Raw genomic sequence first — 20,836 nt, 5'->3', positions numbered from 1 at the left:
ATATATATATATATATATATATATATATATATATATATATATATATATATATATATATATATATATATATATATATATATATAAATAAATATATAGTGATCGTTTTTTTTAAAGTATTACATCACTTGGACCTGGAAACCACTTCACATGACGTCACTCTTAACTCTTAAAGATAAAGATGAGTAAAATAAGTCTCTGATGTCCTTTGAGTGTGTGAACTTTCAGCTCAAAATACCACACAAATATAATTTAACTCTTTGAAACTGATCCTTTTATGGCCTGTTTCCACTGAGTGGTTCGATATGGTATGGTACAGGACACCTTCATCAGGCTTACCTTTCCACAGCTAAAAAAGTACCAATGGTGGACGTAGTGAACGACAAAGATTTAGTCGACGTCGTTCTGACTTGAAGAAGTGTCACAGTACGGGTCGTTCACATATCATACAAGAAGCATTTCTCACAAAACAGACACTTTATACACAAATACTTGTGCATAAATGTTCATGACTAACCCTTCTATGAACAGGATTTGATTATAACTGCAGATCAATGATAGTGTGAAACAGTCTACTGTAATTCGTAGTCGTCTGTAGTCGTCTGCAATTATATAAAATAAAATAAATAAATGCAACATACACAGTACACTACATACAGAGCCTTATAGTCGCTGATGTTACCAATTACAGAAAAAAAACTACATTTAGCCCTTCTTTGGGTTCAAAAGCAACACGCAACATATAGCCCAGTCAGTACAAACCTCTCATCTGTGTCTGTAATCTTAACCAGCACATGTAACCTCTGTTAGAGAGTAATTCTGTCATTCCAAGTTCATAATAGTCTAAAATGTGATGATAACTGTTAAACATGGCAGTTTGTTGATGTTTTAGGTTGCTGAAAAAATCCTTTGCTCCTTTGTTTTTCCGCACGACACTTATGCGTTTGTCCATTTCTGAAAGGATCTGATGTCAGAAGCACTTCAATAATCATGCACACGCTATCATCAACAGCTCAAAAAGCACATGAGCTCTGTAGAGTGAAAACGCTTGCGCTTTAAACGGCCTTGTAAACAACAACGAGGCACAGGTGTAACTTAGGAATATTTCTTGCTTATTTTGTAGGGGACAGTCAATTAGAACTGCTGCGGAAATTTGAATATGCAAAGGATCTTTGTCCTTACTTTCAAATTATTTTAAGTCTCCTTCCACAAAAATGGGTGTATGAGGTTGCTCACCTTATTGTGTTGACAACACTAAAGAAACAGTAAGGTTGGGCTTCAGTTTCAGTCTGTTATACACGGTGGCTTCCTGAAGATAAATTACACATGTGAGACTTGACTTTGTCTACTATGTACCGTCCATACTGAATCTAATAAAGTGAGGGAGACTCCCCTACTTCCTGACTGCTCAAAGAAAAATACACTACCAATTAGCATGCAAAAATAATTAAACAATTTATTTTTAGTTGTGTTTGTGTGTATATGTCTTAGTTGGGTAACTCAATAAAATTTAAATAAATGTACCGTCTCTGTATACTTCTTAAATTTCTCTAAATAACCTCTAAATTCAACAGTTGAACTATATAGATTAAGATAGCTTACAACAAACCCTTTAAAAGAAAATCAGAAAATCCTTTTTACAATTCACTTTTTTTATTCACCCATATGACAATTTCTTAATTGGCAATTTAACAACTTGTAAACCCCAAAAGTGCTGAGACCAAAACATACACATTGTTACTCAATGTTTCAGCAGAATAAACACTTACATGAGCAGTCCCTTTAGCTGTTTACTCACAGTTTTACTCACAGTTCACATTGTTTTGTGGCCCACTTCACTCACCACAATTCACACTTTTAGTTCAGATGCAAAAATAAAATGAAAAAGAGAAAAATATCAGCCTCAAAAAATATTTAGGGTGCGTTGTCACGACGTAGGGTGCGTTGAAATACTAAGATGAGGAAATATCAGCCGTTGACTTCCAATTAATAAAATATATATATATATATATATATATATATATATATATATATATATATATATATATATATATATATATATATATATATATATATATATATATATATATTGACTCAGTCTCTTGAAATTTTCCAAATAAAAGTGTATATGAAAAAAATAAGCTTGAGATGAATCAAGGAGAGATGTCACTTAGATGACAGGGTATATAAAAAAAACTATTTGTAATATCAAATCTTCGTCGTTCTGTTTTACATCATTCTGCAGCCATTTCAGTCTCACATGCTCGATTACGAGCAAAAGGGTAGAAAAATAACACGTGAGCAGTGCTGTAGTTAGTCTCTGACACGATTTCTCACTAGCAAAAATGTAAGGATCGCAAAAGGCCAAACCAAACTAAAGACAGGCTGTAAACGTTTGCAAATTACAACGATATTTGCACTCAAAACGTACTCACGGCTTCAGTGGCATTCACTCTAACTAAATATAATGTATATATTACTACTAGGTATTGGATGATAACCAGTTTCAATGTTTACCGCGGTTTGGAAATGTCAAGGTATTAAAACCGCAAAAATGTTTTGTTATACCGTTTCTAAGGTATGTAGAGGGTTATTTTTAAGTGTTTGTGTTGCAAGGAAATCTGTGTTTTTAAAGTTAATGAATACAGTAGAAGACAATGGTTTTAATTATGTAGCCAGACATGTTTACTTTTCCAAAACATTGTAAAAGTTTCATAAAAATGTGATGTATTGTGTTAAATGGAGAAAAAAAATTGTTACTTTTACTAAGACATATTAAAATAGCATATTTCACAGCAGTAAACAATACCGTGATACCGTGCAGCCGTGATATTTTGATCCAAGGTTATCATACGGTCAGAAACGTACACTGGCCCATGCCTAATTATTATGATGTTAGGTCTCGGCTGTGTAATTAAAAATGGCATCTATTTTGTTTTTATTCTGCTGGCTTGTGCACGAACCAGTGACACTTCCCCATACACCAATAGCATTCAGCCGCATGTGTAGCTCTGCCTTTTGGTACCCTTTTGTTGTGCTAGGTACCTGTTCTAAAGGGTACCTAAAAAGTGGTACAGTACGGTTCCCAATTTGGTACCTTTTGACAGTGGAAACGGCCATAAAAGCGTACCAAACCGTACCACACAGTGGAAAGGGCAATTAATGTTCCACTAAGTGATGTTTTGTAAACAAATTTCGGGAGGAGCACGCGCAAAAGTTTCAGTATCAAATAAGTCATTGACAATTATTCTATTATCCAATCAGTTCTTGACCAAACCGCTATATATTTACCAAAGCTGTCTAACCTGCAGTATCTCAGGACTTTAGCATCCCTCCACCACCTCACCTCTTAAGCATTACATTCCCAGGGGGAGTGTTCTAGGGGCCGGGCTTGATACTTCGCTCGAATCCCAACTCCTCTCTATACCCTGGTAAGGGGAATAACATGAGTTGGGGTGTCTTCCCCGAGCTCAGAGCCCTCCTCCCAGTCAGTACACCAAATACGTCTTATTCTTAAACGTTTGCAAGTGTGAACTCAGGGGGAAAAATTTTTTTTGAATGAAGTATCCCTTTAATTAGTTAAAGAGCCTGATTTGTTTTGCTCAGAAAAGGAGACGGCGTGATGAGTGACATTTGGTCCAGCTATGTGCATTAGTACCAAATCTGTCTTGATGCATTTTCCTCAGCATGCACTGATGAATAGGTTAAAACGTCATGTGTAAGGGTTGGTGACTGCGTGCGTGCTTTCAGTATTAATAAATCCATACAGCCGATTCAAATAAGCCATCTCCCACCATCTGCATCATTCATCCCGGCTGGATTAATATTTCAGCACACTGTATAATATGCATTCATGAATTTGTCTTGAGAGAGGATTTAACTCCTCCATGCACAGGGAGAGGATAAGATGACTAGTAACTGCTGATTATGTGCATCCACGGCTGAATTAACAAGGGTCAAGAAGGAATGAAGGTCCAGCTTCCACATCCATCGTAGAGCAGCGAGAGCAAGGCGACAGAATAATGATTAAGAGCCAGAATCCCTCTCTTCGCTCACTCTGTTCCCTTGAGGCTGAGCTGAAACTAACTAGGACTGTCTGAGAGGAGGGAGGAGGGGCGGAAATATGAAGGATTAACATGGTGATCAGTAAATGAAGGAGAGAGAAAGAGAGAGATAGAAAGAGTAGAAAAAAACACTCTACTGACTTATTCATGAATGATGAAGCAGATTTTATGCACCATGTGTATGATCCGTTCATAAAAAAAAATTTAAAAAAAGGAAAATGGGAAAAAAACACTAGACCAGATTCTCCACACACAAACATGCATACACGCAATCCCTGCCAAACAGTCTCTTTCCCTATCATACAATATTATCAAGAATTAAAACGGACCAAGTCTAACAAAAAAATAAATAAATAAAAAATAATAATAAATCAATCTTATAATAGGCAAGGCATCACAAGTATTTAAATAAGCAGGATTCCTACGTATAAATCTATCTTACAGTAATTCTCTGAAAAAAGTAATAATAAATACATCATGATAATAATAATAATAATAATAATAATAATAATAATAATAAAAACACTGAAAATTTTATTTAACAAATATATAGATTTTCAAGATCAAAAATAAGATTCTAATACACACAATAATAATAATAATAATAATAATAATAATAATAATAATAATAATAATAATAATAACAACAACAACAACAACAACAACAACAATACTATAACATCTTATTTGTAAAATCTTGGGAGGACAAGGAGACGATTTTACATAGAAATCATGTTAAAACCTAATACTAAGTTTAAAAATGTTCTGTCATTTAGTGTCAAAATTATGTAAACATTAAACACTGCTTGTATTCTGACATGATCATACTATTTTCTTTTAAAGTTACTAAACGCTTCATATTTATGCACAAAATAAAATCATACAACCACAAAAGTGTAGAATTATTCAGTACGGTAAAGTAATTCAGCCATGTCTACATTATTCGGAAAGACCAACTAAACATTTTTTGATCCCCTCAAAGTTGCAAAAATATAAACTGCCAGAAAAAAGCTATTTTATTTGTAATTAAAAGGCAAATTCAAAGCAGAATATAGGCAAATTACCGGTTTGTAAACATAAAGATGCGCGTGCATCGAGGTTGCAGAAAAAAAAAAAAAAAAAAACGGGAGCGCGAGCATTTACAGTGAGGAAATGACATTGATGCGTTCCATGGTTTGTTGTTGTATTAAAGATAACTTATATTGATTACATATTATAGATATTATTTACATAATGCTCTAGCGTATTATAACAGCTTGACACCCAGTGATAAGCACAGTTATTTGGCAAAATTAACATTAAAGTGAGCCATGTTCCATGATTACCAGATTCAAAAGTTTGTAGTGCTAAAAACCGAGGTTCTGCCTAGCCAAAGACAAGGAATGAAGACGGAGCTATACAAGGCCTGGGTAATCATCAACAAGCAAAACAACTGTATTCTGACAGTGAACTGCACCTGTACGCAGGGTATGTCAACTTACATTTTTACATTTCATTCTAAGCATTCAGTGTCCAGTTTAATTCACCATTTTAACAGTTTTTTTTTTTTTTTATAATTATTTTTTCGGGGTTTTCACCTTTGTTTTTGACAGGACAGTAAAGAGAATTGACAGGAAAGCATGGGGAGCAGAGAGAGGGGAAGGATCGGCATAGGACCGCGAGGCGGAATCGACCCCAGGTCGCCGCGAGCACTGGAGTGCATGTGTCGACGCACTGACCACTACACCACTGGCGCTGACCATTTTTGCTGAAATCATTGCTGCAATCAAAAACAACTAATGCATCCGATTCAGCATAGCGTGAACTTACCTGATATAAAACGAGAACTGTCGAGCATTTTTAATTAGCTCCTCACTCCATTCAGCTCTTCTGATGGCTGTTAGCCGAAGACGTCTGTGGTTGGCATTAAAAGCAGTGTGGTGTACGCTAAAATTTAAGTTTTCTATTTTTAGACTTTCGATTTTGGCATTCTAACAACATGACATGTTTGCTATTGCAACCAGTCCTTTTTTGTGCAACCGTATATGCGGTTGAACCCCTCTGAAGTCATGTGTGACGTAGGTTGGTAGTTCCCCTATACAGTAATTATTAGTTTGCATATGTTTAATTGCTACTTGCTTACACGTCACAGTCCATCACAGCATCTGTTTCTAAAAAAAAGCATAACAACGGATCCTTCACGATGATTTGCAAGCCCATAAAGCCATCACATTTGAGACACAAACTAATAAAGTCAGTGATCACACTATGTGGCCGTTCCACACACACGGCTTTCATTACTGGGAGTGTAAATTGTCAATACGCGGTGGCTATTTCAGGAGGCTTGAACGAGGGATCACTAGAGGTACTGACAGATCTGACACATCCATCTTCAGATGTGTCAGGGTAAAAATAGCAAACCAGCGTGTCTGCGGGCACAGAAGATGCGACTGTCTGACACCAGCTCTACAGCCATTCTCTACACAAATAATGAACGTACTGTAACAAGAAGCACATTTCACTCTATTTCATAAGTTTGCATCATTTCAAACAGTAAAGTGCATCAGTTTGGTGGAACTAAAAAGAGAAGACGACTCACAAAACTGCCTTGCTTTTGGTCATTTATGCTTTTATTTGGTACAGAAGTATTTTCAAGGCGCTATACAGTATGCAGAGACCCCAATTAGGGACACTGGTGGTCTATTCAGACACATGATGAAATGTGAAGCAATGGACTGATATATTCCTGATAATGTTTTTCATTCTTTGATTAAAAGTAGGGCTGTGCAATATATCGAAATGATCATACCGCACATGCATATCACAATTTACATAGGGCTGCACACAATACTGGAAAAGTTTGCACTATTGTTGTTGAGTGCAATTTTTACTACTTATTACTACAATATAACTTATAGGGCTGGACGATATTGCAAAAAAAGTATCACGATATCATGTTTCATATCATTTGATATTGATATCGACTATTTTTAAACAATACATTTAGGAATATTTTCTAACCACTTTATTTTAATTTACCAACATTACTAGGGCAAACAGTTTAAGTGAAAAATGTAAATATATAAACAAAATATCTTTTTTGATTTTTGTAAACAAAATTTTTCTCTTTATAATAAAATAAACGTAAGTGTAAAGAGACTCTTACACGTGATAAATAAAATGTTACAAAGTGTGTGCAATGGTTAAGCGTAAATACTGAACAATCAAAGCAAACTTTAAAATGTGAATATTAATAATACAGTAAACCTCAAACTCTGTCAACAACACAAGTTATGATAATCCAATCTAAGCTTTCAAGTAAAGGAACCAACCATCATTATTCAAATACATACTGCAACAAATTGTTAAGTTGAAGGGGTGTTATCCCTACGTTAAAAAATCTTTCAGATGGGATGCTAGTGGCTGGGATGCACGAGAAAAGAAACCAAAAAGCCACTCTGGCGACATCCTTACATCCTTTTTTTATTTACAAACTCCTTGCTGCTATACGGCACTCATTTTCGCATTTGTTGTTATTCTGAACTGAAGTGACAAGTGCGAGTGCGTCGATTTTCTAGCCCATTTACAATGGACTATAGCACATCATACCAAAAATACCTTTTTTTTTTTTAAGATATTGACAATGGTACTCGGTCAATAAATATCGATACCGGATTTATTGCCCAACCCTAATAGCTAACTTGCAAAACAGTACTTTATCAGCAATAAGCTATTCATTTTAAAATAAGCAGATAATAGATATTTTTCTAAGCTAATTAAAAAAAAAAAACTAAAAGTCAAGGTTCAAACATTGGCTTTGGCATTTTCCTAGTAAAGGCCTCATCTGATTGCCCAGATTTAAAGAAACAATCTATGCATACAGCCCACAAATTCTTGGCACATAAATTAATGTAATTTATTGCACTTCTAAGCGATATCCATATCATGATCACAAACATTTTTGGGAAACTGTAAAGCCTAGAGCTGCACAATTAATCAAAAAAGGATCGCAATCTCGATTCGACCCCCTAGACCAGGGGTGTCAAACTTAATTCCTGGAGGGCTGAAGCCCAGCACAGTTTAGTTCCAACCCTGCTCCAACATACTTACCTGTAGGTTTCAAACAAGCCTGAAGGACTCAATTAGTTGGATCAGTCGTGTTTAATTAGGGTTGGAACTAAACTGTGCAGAGCTGCGGCCCTTTTGGAACCGAGTTTGACACCTGTGCCCATGACGATCTTAATCCAGCATTTCTACGATTCTGCCAATCATATTTTCAAGTTCAGGAGAGAACTAAAGACAGCTGAATGAGTCTTCACTGTTTCACACACGTTGCTCAGCGACATGGACACCTTTAAATTATGTTAAAAGACTCTTATACTGTATTTATAAGGTATTATTCACCTAAAAATTTCATTTTTGTCTTCATATAATGCTGTATTCGCGGCCGGGAAAATCACACGTGACATGAGCTGCTGACCTGCAGCCTATAGACACGCGCGCGTCTACTTTAGTGAACAGAACCTGCAAATGCTGGGAATAATAGTAATAAACTTGTAAATAATATTCAGTTTGTGGCACAGAGTGATCAAGTGCGAAGTATGAACAGCACTTAGCAGTGAAAATAAAACCGAAAGCGTGCACATCATTTAAATAATCATATCACATTAGAGTTAAGATTGCGACAAGCATTTAATACACTGTAAAAAATAAATCCGTAAAATTTATGGTAAAAAACGGCAGCTGTGGTTGCCAGTACTTTACCGCCAAAAACACGGTACAAACCGTAAAGGTAACTTCTAATGTTTGCGGTAAACTACCGTATTTAATTTATAGAGGTAATATGTCTGTATTTTGAATGACCAACATCTACACATCTTTTGTTACACAGTTAAACACGTTAGCACACCCACATGCAGGTGGTGATGAGTTACAAAATGAGCCAATGCTCATCACAATCAGAAAGCATTTCAGAAAAGAGTATCAGCTTATAGAAGGTGCTCAGTGTCGTTCACACAGCTACTAAACACCAGTATGGTAACACGCATAAAATTAAAGTCATGAAATAAACATTGTTTATCAACATTAGATGCAACATAAATCTCTAAATGTACATAACTGATGGGGAAACAACTAAAAAGATCCTTAGTAATGTCAACAAACAGCATAAAAAGTGATGTGCCATGCAGGGAATTCTGGGAAAGTCAATTTACGGTTATTCGCCATGTATATTAAGGAAACAAAGTTAACCAGATTACGGATTTGTACTGTAGCATTTTTACAGTTTTTTACCGTTAAAATCACGGCCAATTTTACAGTGTATGTTTTTTCTTTCATAGCGAACACACAGTTGTGCATGAAAATAAATATTTACAGTGTCAGTATAACTACTCTAGCCTATATAATGTTGATTTTACCAGTGAATTAAATGGTCTGATAATGTTCTCAATGACAGATTGCAAGCATAGGCCTATCTCAAACATAATTAAACATCAGAATTATTTTAAGTAGAATATAATTATTTATAGAAATCAGTAGACCTACACATAATATTAATATTGTTGTTTTACCATATGTTTGAGAAAAAACAATCTCATATTAAGCTTTATTTTACATCTACAGAATCGTGATCTTTTAGGCAAAAATAAAAAATTTGCGATTCTCATTTTAGCCCGAATCGTGCCGCTCTAGTGAAGCCCTATAGTTTGCAATAAATAAGCAAGTTAATACAGATGTATTTTTGTGTTACTATCATTAGCACGCCCTCTAAAAAGTCATTAATTTTCTTGTCGGCTTAGTCCCTTTATTAATCCGGGGTCGCCACAGCGGAATGAACCGCCAACTTATCCAGCAAGTTTTTATGCAACGGGTGCCCTTCCAGCCGCAACCCATCTCTGGGAAACTCTAAAAAGTCAATGCACTGCAATGATTTAGTGAACAGTAGAACGTGGCTGTTTCAGAAATTGTACTGCTGCTTTCTTTCCCTCAAATAACATGAAACATATCTGAAATAAATGCATTTTAGTAACACTTTATTTTAAGGTGTCCTTATTACACGTTTCAAACTAATCACCCAAACCATAAAAACACATTACTTTAAAGGAAAGCAATAACCGTAAAAAAAAGAAGTGCTGTTAAAGTAGCTAAACAGGTTACTGCTTCCTAAAACACACTTCACTATTTCATAAGAGTGAGATGCGTGACTGCTGATCCATATAAAGCGAGGTCAATGATTATCAGAGCAATCCCTGGTGCTTTGATAACCCAAACAGGTTGAGTGTGTGTGAATGAGTATGTCAGTGTGAATATTTAATAACAATACTGTGAATCACACTAATGGCTCCACTGAGAGACACGGAGAGATACATTCAGGAGGTTAGATGGGACACTCGCTGTACACTAGACAGTAGATTTAACACGACTTAGCAGCGCCATGGCAATAAAACACAAAGAAAAACAGTGTGCCTCGACCCCAACATACACACAAGCAGAAATAGACTCATAATAGACATCTAGCACAGTATAGTTGAGACATAGAATGTGCCTAGACTTTGATTACTGATTGGACAAAATTAAGTATTATAAACTACAAAAGTGGTGCACATGAATTTTAGAATTGTCCAATAAAATTAATAAAATAAAAATGTATAGTTCAATATTAAATATGTTATAATAATAATAATAATAATAATAATAATAACAATAATAATAAATCTAACAGTCAATCTCAAAGTATTACTCCCTTGTAGCATTAATGTTTTTAATTCTATTTCACATTTATTTCATATTATTAATTAAAAATTCATTCAGACGAAATAGTGTTAAAGAGCCCATATTATACATGAAATAGGGTCATATCTTGGTTGTAAGGGTCTCCAACAACAGTCTAATATGCATGCAAGGTCAAAAAACACTTTCATGGTCTTATAATCTGCATTTATTTTTACCTAATTATCCCAGCGACTCCCGTATGAATCGTCCAGTGATTCATTTGTTCCCAAACCCCTCCTTAGCGCGAAGCTAATCTGCGCTGATTGGACCGATGACAGTCTGTTGCGATTGGTCGACTGCCTTCAGTCAAGAGTGAAATGCCCAACAGCTAATCAGCAATATAAAAGTAATCACAGTTCATACACGCTCGATAGTGTAGGCGTGAATTTTAGCTGCCAGTGGGTCAATGTAAATACAGACGATGGACTTGAAAATACAGACGACTAACTATTTTGAGCAAAAACTTCAAAAACTGTCTAGGAGATTTTCTAGCTTGTCTCACTCTGCTCTTTTCACAGACACACACACACAAACACACATATTGCCCTCGTCCTTGCGCGCGCACACACACACACAAAACCACACACACGCACGCACGCACGCACGCACCTCCGGACGACAGCGCACACGCACACACGCACGCACACACTACCCTCGTCCACGGAGCTCCGTAAACAAAGCAGCACGCGTCGCGTTTTTAACATGACTTTGCACGCGATAAGACAATATAGCCAGTTAACCTGATACAGTACACGCGGTTAAAAGTAACAAAATCACAGCTAAATACATTTGCAAGCTAGAGTAAACGAGGCAACAACTTTAATCGCACGTACTTACACTTGAGAAATGAAGGAAGAAACCCATCCTGACGTCCATCAGTAAGTTACTCTTTACTGATCCTTCCTTTAACAAACGCCGATGACGTATTCTTTGTAGCATGTAGTTTCCAGAAGTTTCCAGTAGTTTCCAACTGCTTGGTTATAATGCTGAGGTTTCATCTTTGGGTAGAGACTCGATAATATCCATCTGCATTGTGACTTCAATCGACCGGCATGTTTGTGTGTGTGTGTGTGTGTCTGAGTTTCTATGTCAGAGGGCGGGGCCACAGGTTTCAAATCTGTGCGTGCACGTGAATAACTTGGTTTCGTTCGTACGTCATGGCGAAACACCTAATGACTCGGTATCAAGGCGACTCGTTTGAAGCACTATGAGTCGACTCTTTTATAGATGAATCAACCGTTTTAAACACTGTACTCTTACAGATTTAAGCCTTAGCTGGATACTTCACTTCACTTAGAGCTGTATTACACACTACATGGAGGGGAATTTTCAAAAACCCATAATATAGGCTCTTTAAGTTTTAAAAAAGGACATGTATGATAGGACAGTCACAATAATCAATATATTGACTTATCGTGCAATACATGAACATGACTTCAATCATTTTTGGTGGCGCAATATATAAAGTCCATCATATTTACATACAAATTAAATGCCTTCAACATTTTGGCTGAATGTGCAGCTTGTCACCTCATCTAATATCCATTGGAGGTGTCAGCGAGTTCAACTCTTTTACAAACAATGCTTACGAACAGGCGAAGACCAGGTGAATTTTCACATTTTCCTGAAAACTACGGACATGTTTAGGAGGTGTCCAAATGTCTGATTTGTAATGACATATAATCTGATCAGTGATATCATATCAGACCAGTTTTAGTCTGGTCTTTATTTGAATAACATATGTACTAATCAATAATATTGGTCATTAATGTACAACATCTGATCAATAATATCTGTAAAATACTATATTTTAAGTACTATATTAAATTTCTGGGTACTATATTTTACCCAGACATTTAAAAAGAGCATATTTTAGAGCTATAATCACAATAACGTGAAACTGTGATATTTTAATCCAAGGTTATCATACAGACAGAACCATATACCGACCCATGCCTAACTGGGGGTGGGGAGCTATAACTGCATTGCAGATCCTGGTTCTGGATCATAAAGGTTCACTGAAAGGGAGTTTGACAAGTTTTTTTCTGAGGTCTCAGCAGGCCTGCCCACTCCCAGCGGTGTGGGCTTCACTCTGTGATCTTTGCCTCCTAAATCCGAGAATCGTGCCACCTCCGCTTACCGACTGACGGACCACTACACAGATAAGACTGCTTTGGCAACCACCCCAGCCTGATCTGGCAGGCGCTCTGATGTACCCAAAGCAAAGAGAGACACATGGAGACTGAGGAGGAGGAGGAGGTGAAGATGGAGTAGGTGGAAGGGTGAAGCTGGGAACTGTTAGACAGGGTACGAGTGGATAAGGCCAAGTTCTGCCAAGGTGCCGCCCTGCCCGGTCACAAGCCAGCCTGATGCACTGCAGTGATTACAAAACAAAGCAACACACGCGCACACACATACACTGTGCCACAGAGCAAGGTCTGTGGAGAAAGTGAAACCGGTGCAAGCACCAATAAATAATGCAGTTCAAAACAGGTCTCTTGCTTTCATTCAAACTGGTACAGTGTAGGTCACGGGGCTGATGGGACATGCAGGCATATTGATCGTTTAGTGCTGGGAAGTGCTTGCACTGACGAACAGGATACTTTTCAAACACTGTAAGTGTGGCGGCAGGAGGCACGGCGTACTCCAACACCAAGGTTAAAACGGTTCAATTTCTAGAACGCTTTTTACCATGTAGGTTGTGCCAATGTAGCTTAACTTAGATGAACATAGCCATAACAATATTTAACAACACTTCAGCAAATCAGGCAGGCAGGATAATAGTGGTAATGCTGGAACTAAAGCTAAACTAAAACAGATTCAATTTTTTTTTATTTAGCTTAAATGTCACTGTTTTTACAGACAAATGCTTTTTTTATATAAACAAATTAAATAAATTATTAAATAAATAAAGCAAAATAAATCAATTAAAAGAATTAAATAAAAATTATAAAAATAAAAGTGAAAAATTAAACAATTAAAAAAGGTAAACAAGAAAAATGTGTATATTGATAAAAACCAAAATATTTAAAAAAAAATAACTAAAAAAAGAATGAATAAATTTAAATAAATAAGGAATAAAATACATTACTAGAAAAAAAATACATAAATAACTTAAATAAAAATAATAAATAAAATACTAAAAATAAATATCATATATAAAAATAATAAATGAAAATATTGATAATTAAATAACTAAAAAAAATGCATAAAAAAATAAATAAATAAAAACATAACGATAATTGAATAAATAAATATGTATATATGCATATAAATGCATAAAAAATGAAAAAATAAATAAATAAAAATAAATATTAGAATAAATAAAAGAATAAATAAAAAACAAAATGAAATTTAAAAACAAACAAAAATAAATATAAAAATTAATTAATGAATAAACATGAAAAGAATGAATAACAAAAATAATAAATAACTAAATAGATTATATAAAAAAAAACAAATAAAGAAAATAAATAAATAAATAAATAGAGCAGAATGAGAGCTGGGTTTTGGTCCAACAGAATTGATTACAGTCAAAAGCAGAGGAGAAAAAAGGCAATAATCCAGAGCCTAAAATTAAATTAATGTAGAGTGCACAACCTCTGCAGAGATCAAATCCAGACAACAGCCTGTGCTACTTTTCCCAACTAAATGTCCCCCGGTATCAACAAGTCAATGAAATGAGGAAGTACAATTGTTTAAATATCCTGACATGTCAATAAGCACACACCGTTTCTTGTCAGCCTGCTTTGACTGCAGATCAAACTCAAACACATGCGAGCCGGCAGATTCCTGACAAGGAAGGTCACTGGATGCATGACATTATATCCAGAATGCAGACAGACGAGCATAGAGAGCAAGAATGATCAATACACATCAGACTAAAAGCAACCGCCCTTGCAAATCTAAACAAATGAAACAAATGCATGAGTGGAAGTCTCTGCCTTACCCAAATACTGCAGGTGGATCACATCAGAGCCAGCAACTTGCTGATGCTGATTCATATTCCGTTCACTTCAGCCCTTCCCCTCCAAGTGCGAGACCGCTGTCCTGCACGGCTAAACCTACTAAAACACGAGTCAACAGAATTCGAGCGCGAGTTGTGAAGGAGCATTTCATTGGCTGGAGCTATTAAATGAACACACCCCCCCAGTGAACAAGTCAGTGTTTTAAATCAGAACAAGACTCTGAGCATTACTTAAAGGGGACAGTTTTTACAAGATGCAACGCAAGTCTCTGATGTGACTAAAGCGTGTATGTGAAGTAGAGCTGCACAATAAATCATTTCAGCATCGATATGGCAATGCGTGCTCTGCAACAGTTACATCGCAAGACATGTAATGTTGGGTCTAGGCATGGAATGAAAACGGTTTTCAACGTATACAGTCATTTGGAGAAGTCAAAATTTTCTGCTATAGCGTTCCTATTAGTGTTGGACGATATGGCACATATTTCGATATAAGTTATTAATGCTTCCAGATTTTAAAAGAGTATCCCAATAATGACTGAAGCCACAAAAATTTGAGGGTCTAATAAATGGCATAACTTTCACCTGATAAATTTTCAGTGGCCGAAACTTATCGTTTATCGACCCAGCCCTAGTTTAAGTGTTAAGAATTTTTTTTTTACACAATTTTTTATTTATTTTTTTCAGACAACAGTCTCTCCAGCAGAAAAAGATATCCAAAGATGCCAATTTAAATTGTAAAAATGCATTTTTTGCTAATTTAAACTGCATTTTTGCAATTAATGAAGACAGCAGGAGTCAAAGATTCATTTTAAATATTTGGCTTGACAAGTTTACAGTTCCAAAATATCTTAAATGTTTCTCAAAATAAAATATTTTGTGTGTTCAATGGGGAAATAAAGTTGTTGTTTTTCATCCAGACATTTAAAAAATATATTTTAGAGCAGTAATCACAATACTGTGAAACGTGATATTTTTTTATCCAAGGTTATCATAACTTCAGAATCATATATAAGCCCATGCCTAGTTAAGTCTGAATTACAAATGACCAGGAACTACAAAATTGTGTTTAGTTACTGTATTTATAAAAGTTTTGGGAAAAAAGTTCTCTTAATTTAAATTTTTTTTTGTTTCTCATCCAAATATCAACATTTCAAAACAAAAAAACAAGAATATCTTACATAACCCCCCTGACAGATAATTTTGCTTGTTTTAAGAGAAAAACTCTTAATTTTGCCTTATTTCTTAAGTTTTTAGTTCTTAAGTTATCTCAAGTTGAAAACAAAACAATATTTTACTTTAATCATTTTTAAATATTTGGACATCAAACAAGACAAAGTAAGAAATGCATTTTTTGCATTGTAATTATTTCATTTCTATACCTGAATACTGTTAAATAGTGCTCCCAGAAAGCAGAAAACTGTGAAATAGTGCAATTCAAGTTTTATGAAACTGTATTCATATTATAGTTTATAAAGTTCTGTGATATAAATATCAATATTTATATAGATGTTTTAAGGCTGTAAAATCCCTCACTACACTCTTTATACACTTTCCTCTAGCAGGCATTAACATTTTCACACTTTTCTCTTTTGTTATCACACTCATGTAACTTCTACCTTTAGCATGTCTAGAAGTCCAACTTTTTGCGCGATGGTTGGCATCTTCCTCTGCCTTTTAGGTGCGACTGCAGGTGCCTTTGGCGGTGCAGAATGTTTAATGGACAAACAAACAGCACTTCAGAGTAGGTATGGGGCAATAACTGTTCAAAAGTATATCGCGGTTTGGAAAAGTCAAGGTTTTAAAACCATCAAAATTTTCTGCTATACCATTCCTAAGGTAAGAGGAAGATTTTATTTAGGACAACAGTATTTCTAGCAGAAAAGATATCTAAAGATGCAGTTTTAAATTGTAAAAAAAATCTGTTTTTGAAACAAATGAAGACAGCAGAAGTCAATATTCATTTGAATTATTTAGCCTGACATATTTCCTGTTTTAAAATATTTTAGAAGTTTCTCAAAATAAAATATATTGTTTACAAAAGGGGAAATTGTTTTATTTTTTAACCAGACATTTAAAAAGAACATATTTTTTTATATCCAAGTTTATCATACCATCAGAATCTTATACCAGCCCATGCCTACTTCAGAGTCACACTGCTAGCGATCAAAGATTTATTTAAATTAGGATGCAGGACACAGCGCTGTAAAAAATCATGTCAGATTGCACAAAAAAAAAAAATCTGCGAGACCGCAAAAGGTGAACCGCGTTTTGGCAAGGGACCACTGTATCAGATTTTCCCAATTTCGTGCAGCCCTAATTTCAAGTTTCACCAGAAAAATACTATAAAAATAACCTTTTTTTTTATTTTTTATAAATAGCTTTTTAAAACTGCCCTTATGGAGGCTTGATACTAATTGTGCCATTTATAATACATATATACTTTAAATTTAAAGGAAATTGTGGTTTTTTCAAAACAGGGTGGAGCTACAAATGCTTATGTGTTAGAAACAAGATTAACATCCTATGCTAATGAGGAGATATCATCGCTAAGGGTCGGGGCTTTCCCTCTCTGATGACATGTACGAGGGAAAATGTCAAAGTGTTTCTAAAGACATTAAAGAAATAACATTCTTTTTTTTTACTATTAGCAGCAGGCTATATTTGCAGACTGGTGCCACAAAACTGTTTAAACACCCTATAAAAGTGATTTTTGCACAACAGGTCCTCTTTAATGAGTCATGAATGAGAATTAATTAACTGATATGCACAACACAAGGTTTTTCCAGCATGGAGAATTACAAGATGGCCCACCTCCATTATATTTTGTACATTTTAACATAAATCAGGCGCATATACGGATAACAACAGACCACAATTGATGCTCAAGCACATGTTGTTTATTCAATTAGAATTTGACCTTCGCCTTTTTTTTAATGATTTAAAAATGTGTTTGTTTCAAGTAGCAACAATTTCAACCAACTCTGCCTCATATTGAGTCAGGAAAAACCTTACAACACATGATATATTATCTGTCAAATATTTATGGCACAAAGACTCTATCTGGTACATTTACATAACGCAATTGTCATGAATCTTTGTACAGGTTCCTCATTTAAAACAAATCAGTTGAGTGAATGACTGAGTATCATGTTCAGGAGGTGACCAGGTTCAAAAGATCTGAATCACAGACCTTCCAATGGATAATTCATCGCAAAATGAAAACCATTTCATAAAAATGTCATTATGCAACAGAAAGCTCAAACATTTGCTTTCTTTAACAAACCGATAAGATCTCAAAGGGGACAAGAGTCACAGATACTATTTTGGCTTTGTCTGCATGTTTTTCACTCTGAGCACCTGTAGCTGATTTTCTGAATCACCAAGCACCAATGTTTTGCCTAAAATATATTTAATGTCAGAAGAAAGTCACATTGACATCTAAGATGGCTTTTTAAAAAAAAAAGATCCATCCCTTTAAGTATGCAGAAAGAATCATATTTAATACACTTGCTTAATTAACGCTTGACATCGTAGATGTGTGCACATACAACAAAAGGAGCATCATCTTCGTTGCAGAGCATAAACAACATGCAATGTAATGACCAGGAAGAAAACTGTTCATCAAAACAAGAGAAAACTAATCTGATATGAAACACAACGTTTGTTACAACGAGTCCTGGCCTACTTTTTATGATCACAAAGACCTTCATAATTACACAAACCATCCCGATTTACCCGAGCCATTATTGCATCCTTGTATTCAAGAAAAGGAGGATGACAACCAAAAGTGAAAGCTGATGACAGTCCAAATAGAAAACGATCTCCTAAAATGTCCCATTTTGCATCTCACGTTTACAAACACCCACATCCAAACACCAAACATTGCCACTGCCTAGAAAGCAATTGGGAAACAACTTATTAGCAACGGGGTGAAGCCCAAAGCTGCTGCAAGTGCTCTCGCAACAGTTGTCGAGGGCGAGAAAGAAACACATGTCAGGAAACTCGGGATGACAGGTTACAGATTGACACACATCCGACATTAAAAAACGCATTTTTACCGTCTGCTCGGGTCCGGAGATCCGACATAGTTCTCTGAACGGGCGGCATCGGTCCACCAGTCAGCCGAACGCTCAAAACTCCGCGTCGCGTTTCTCTTTTCAGCCGCCTAGGGATCTTAAGCGCCGGTGACCGTCACCAAAGTAGCTTTCCCACAACTCCCGTGATCGGTAACCATTCACTTAGAGTACGGATTCATTCTGTTGATGATGAATAAAAGTAGTTCCGCCCTCAATAACCCGCTCCAGCATCCGCGCGGGGAACAGCACGCCAAATCTCTCCAGCGCGCGCAGAAATCGATAAGCGCTTGAACACTGAATGTGCGCGACCTCTGCCGCTTCACAAATTGGACTGTACCAACTAAGAGCGCAGAGGGGGGGGCGAGTCTAAATTACGCACATAGACTAGTGGTTTAAATACTGAAAACGACAACGCTCTTTAATATACAATATTTGATTAATTTTTATTAAATTAATATCTCCGTATATAAAGAGTAAGATTTATAATATTCTAAATAGGAACTGCAATGAAATGAAATCCCCTAATTAGATGCGAGTGTGGAAAGGCCGTCTGGAGATTCCCTGCTGCAGTTACTCGCATTGTTTCGAAGCGGGATTGCAGAGACAATGACAGCCCACTGTTTCTTTATTTTAGGCCCTGAAGCGATCACGACTCTGCAATTGGCTCTCGTATTTCCCTTCAGCCGGAAAACATTATGGCTTCGCTGATGTGCTGAGGGTTTGCTCTCCTCAAGCCACATGTTGATGGACCGAAGGCTCCGCTGCGGTTTCTTCATCTTCCTCCTTTTGCTTCAGGCATGCTGATAATAATATTATAGCTGTTGCTATAATTAGATAAACGAATGACGTAAAAATTCTAAAGATCATTTAAATGGTTGCATTATTTTATCATAAAAATTAATGCATTTATAATATAACTACCTCAAACTGAAGTACTACCTCACATCCATTTTTCATTTTGCTGTATTGTAACAGTATGAGAACTAATCAAATTGAACCCACAATTAATAACATTTCAAATGTTATTTCCTATTCTACATCTGTCAACAAAGGTCGCTCAGTTGGCTAGAATTGCAGGCTTGTTATAAATATGCATTTTAGTAACTGTCATAAAACTCTGAAGTCTCACATCCATTATGTGGTACCTTAAGCGACAGTTCACCCAAACCTTTTTGAACTAAGGGTCCTAACTGAGTTTGACTATTGCTTGTAAATCAGATTCATGAAAGGAAATATTTGTGAAATATAAAAATTGCAGTGTGAAATGTTCAACCTAGGCTTAATCTGAATACGTACCCCTACATATTTTTCTGGAGAGCGCCAAATATGTCCCAGGAAGTACTTTTTTCTTTGCTGTTTTTGCTTTCGCAAATCACTAGATGTCACTGTGTATGCTTTTTGAGATCTCAAATTTCTCTCACGAGTGCCATTCGAGCCTGCTGTTCTCGCGGAAATCCCCCAGAGGCCGCAGTCGACTGACTGACTGACTGACTGACCGATCAACTGACCCAAGCTCCTCCTTCCCTAAAAGCACCGATTGATCAGTGCCCACCCACTTCACTAAACACAACCGACAGTGTCAATCCAGACAAAAAGAAAAAAAAAAAACTAACGCAGCAGCCTGGCTTTTACCACATTTTCAGATTTTACCACATGCTCACATTGTTATTTACTTCCCTGCTTTCTGGAACCGTTCTTCAGACTCAAATCCAGTCATCGCGGTCAACTCAGCTCAACGTCACAAGTCCGCCAATGTACACGGCGAGCCAATGGACATACTGGTAACAACGAGAAAGCTGTCCACATGAAGGTAAGCGGTCAGCTGGTAAGCTTGAAAATGAACAGCGCCAAACCCAGGGATGAGCAAAAATACATTAAAATGTATTTTAACAAATATGTTTTACAAAATAAACTACAAAATACAGCAGCCACAAATGTATCAAAATAAAATACTGTTTTTTTTATGGCAACACGGTGGC

General features: G+C 36.0%; 1 protein-coding gene across 8 annotated transcripts in view; it reads right to left on the bottom strand.

Annotated features, from left to right (window-relative positions):
• The window catches only part of atp8a1 (ATPase phospholipid transporting 8A1), a 332,848-nt gene extending 313,694 nt beyond the window's left edge, over positions 1–19,154 (bottom strand). For all 8 annotated transcript variants that reach the window (XR_012389972.1, XM_073922212.1, XM_073922214.1 and 5 more), the window contains exon 1: positions 18,840–19,154. Coding sequence is in view for 7 of the 8 variants with exons in the window: in XM_073922212.1 (XP_073778313.1) it covers positions 18,840–18,888 (49 nt within the window). In the remaining variant the exon portion in view is untranslated. The remainder of the gene's footprint in view (positions 1–18,839) is intronic.
• Positions 19,155–20,836: the final 1,682 nt, after the last annotated feature.

The sequence above is a fragment of the Danio rerio genome, chromosome 14 (assembly GCF_049306965.1).
Source record: "Danio rerio strain Tuebingen ecotype United States chromosome 14, GRCz12tu, whole genome shotgun sequence".
NCBI classification, from domain to species: domain Eukaryota; kingdom Metazoa; phylum Chordata; class Actinopteri; order Cypriniformes; family Danionidae; genus Danio; species Danio rerio.
The sequence above is the reverse complement of the archived record's forward strand: the minus strand, read 5'-3'. Positions and strand labels throughout refer to the sequence as shown.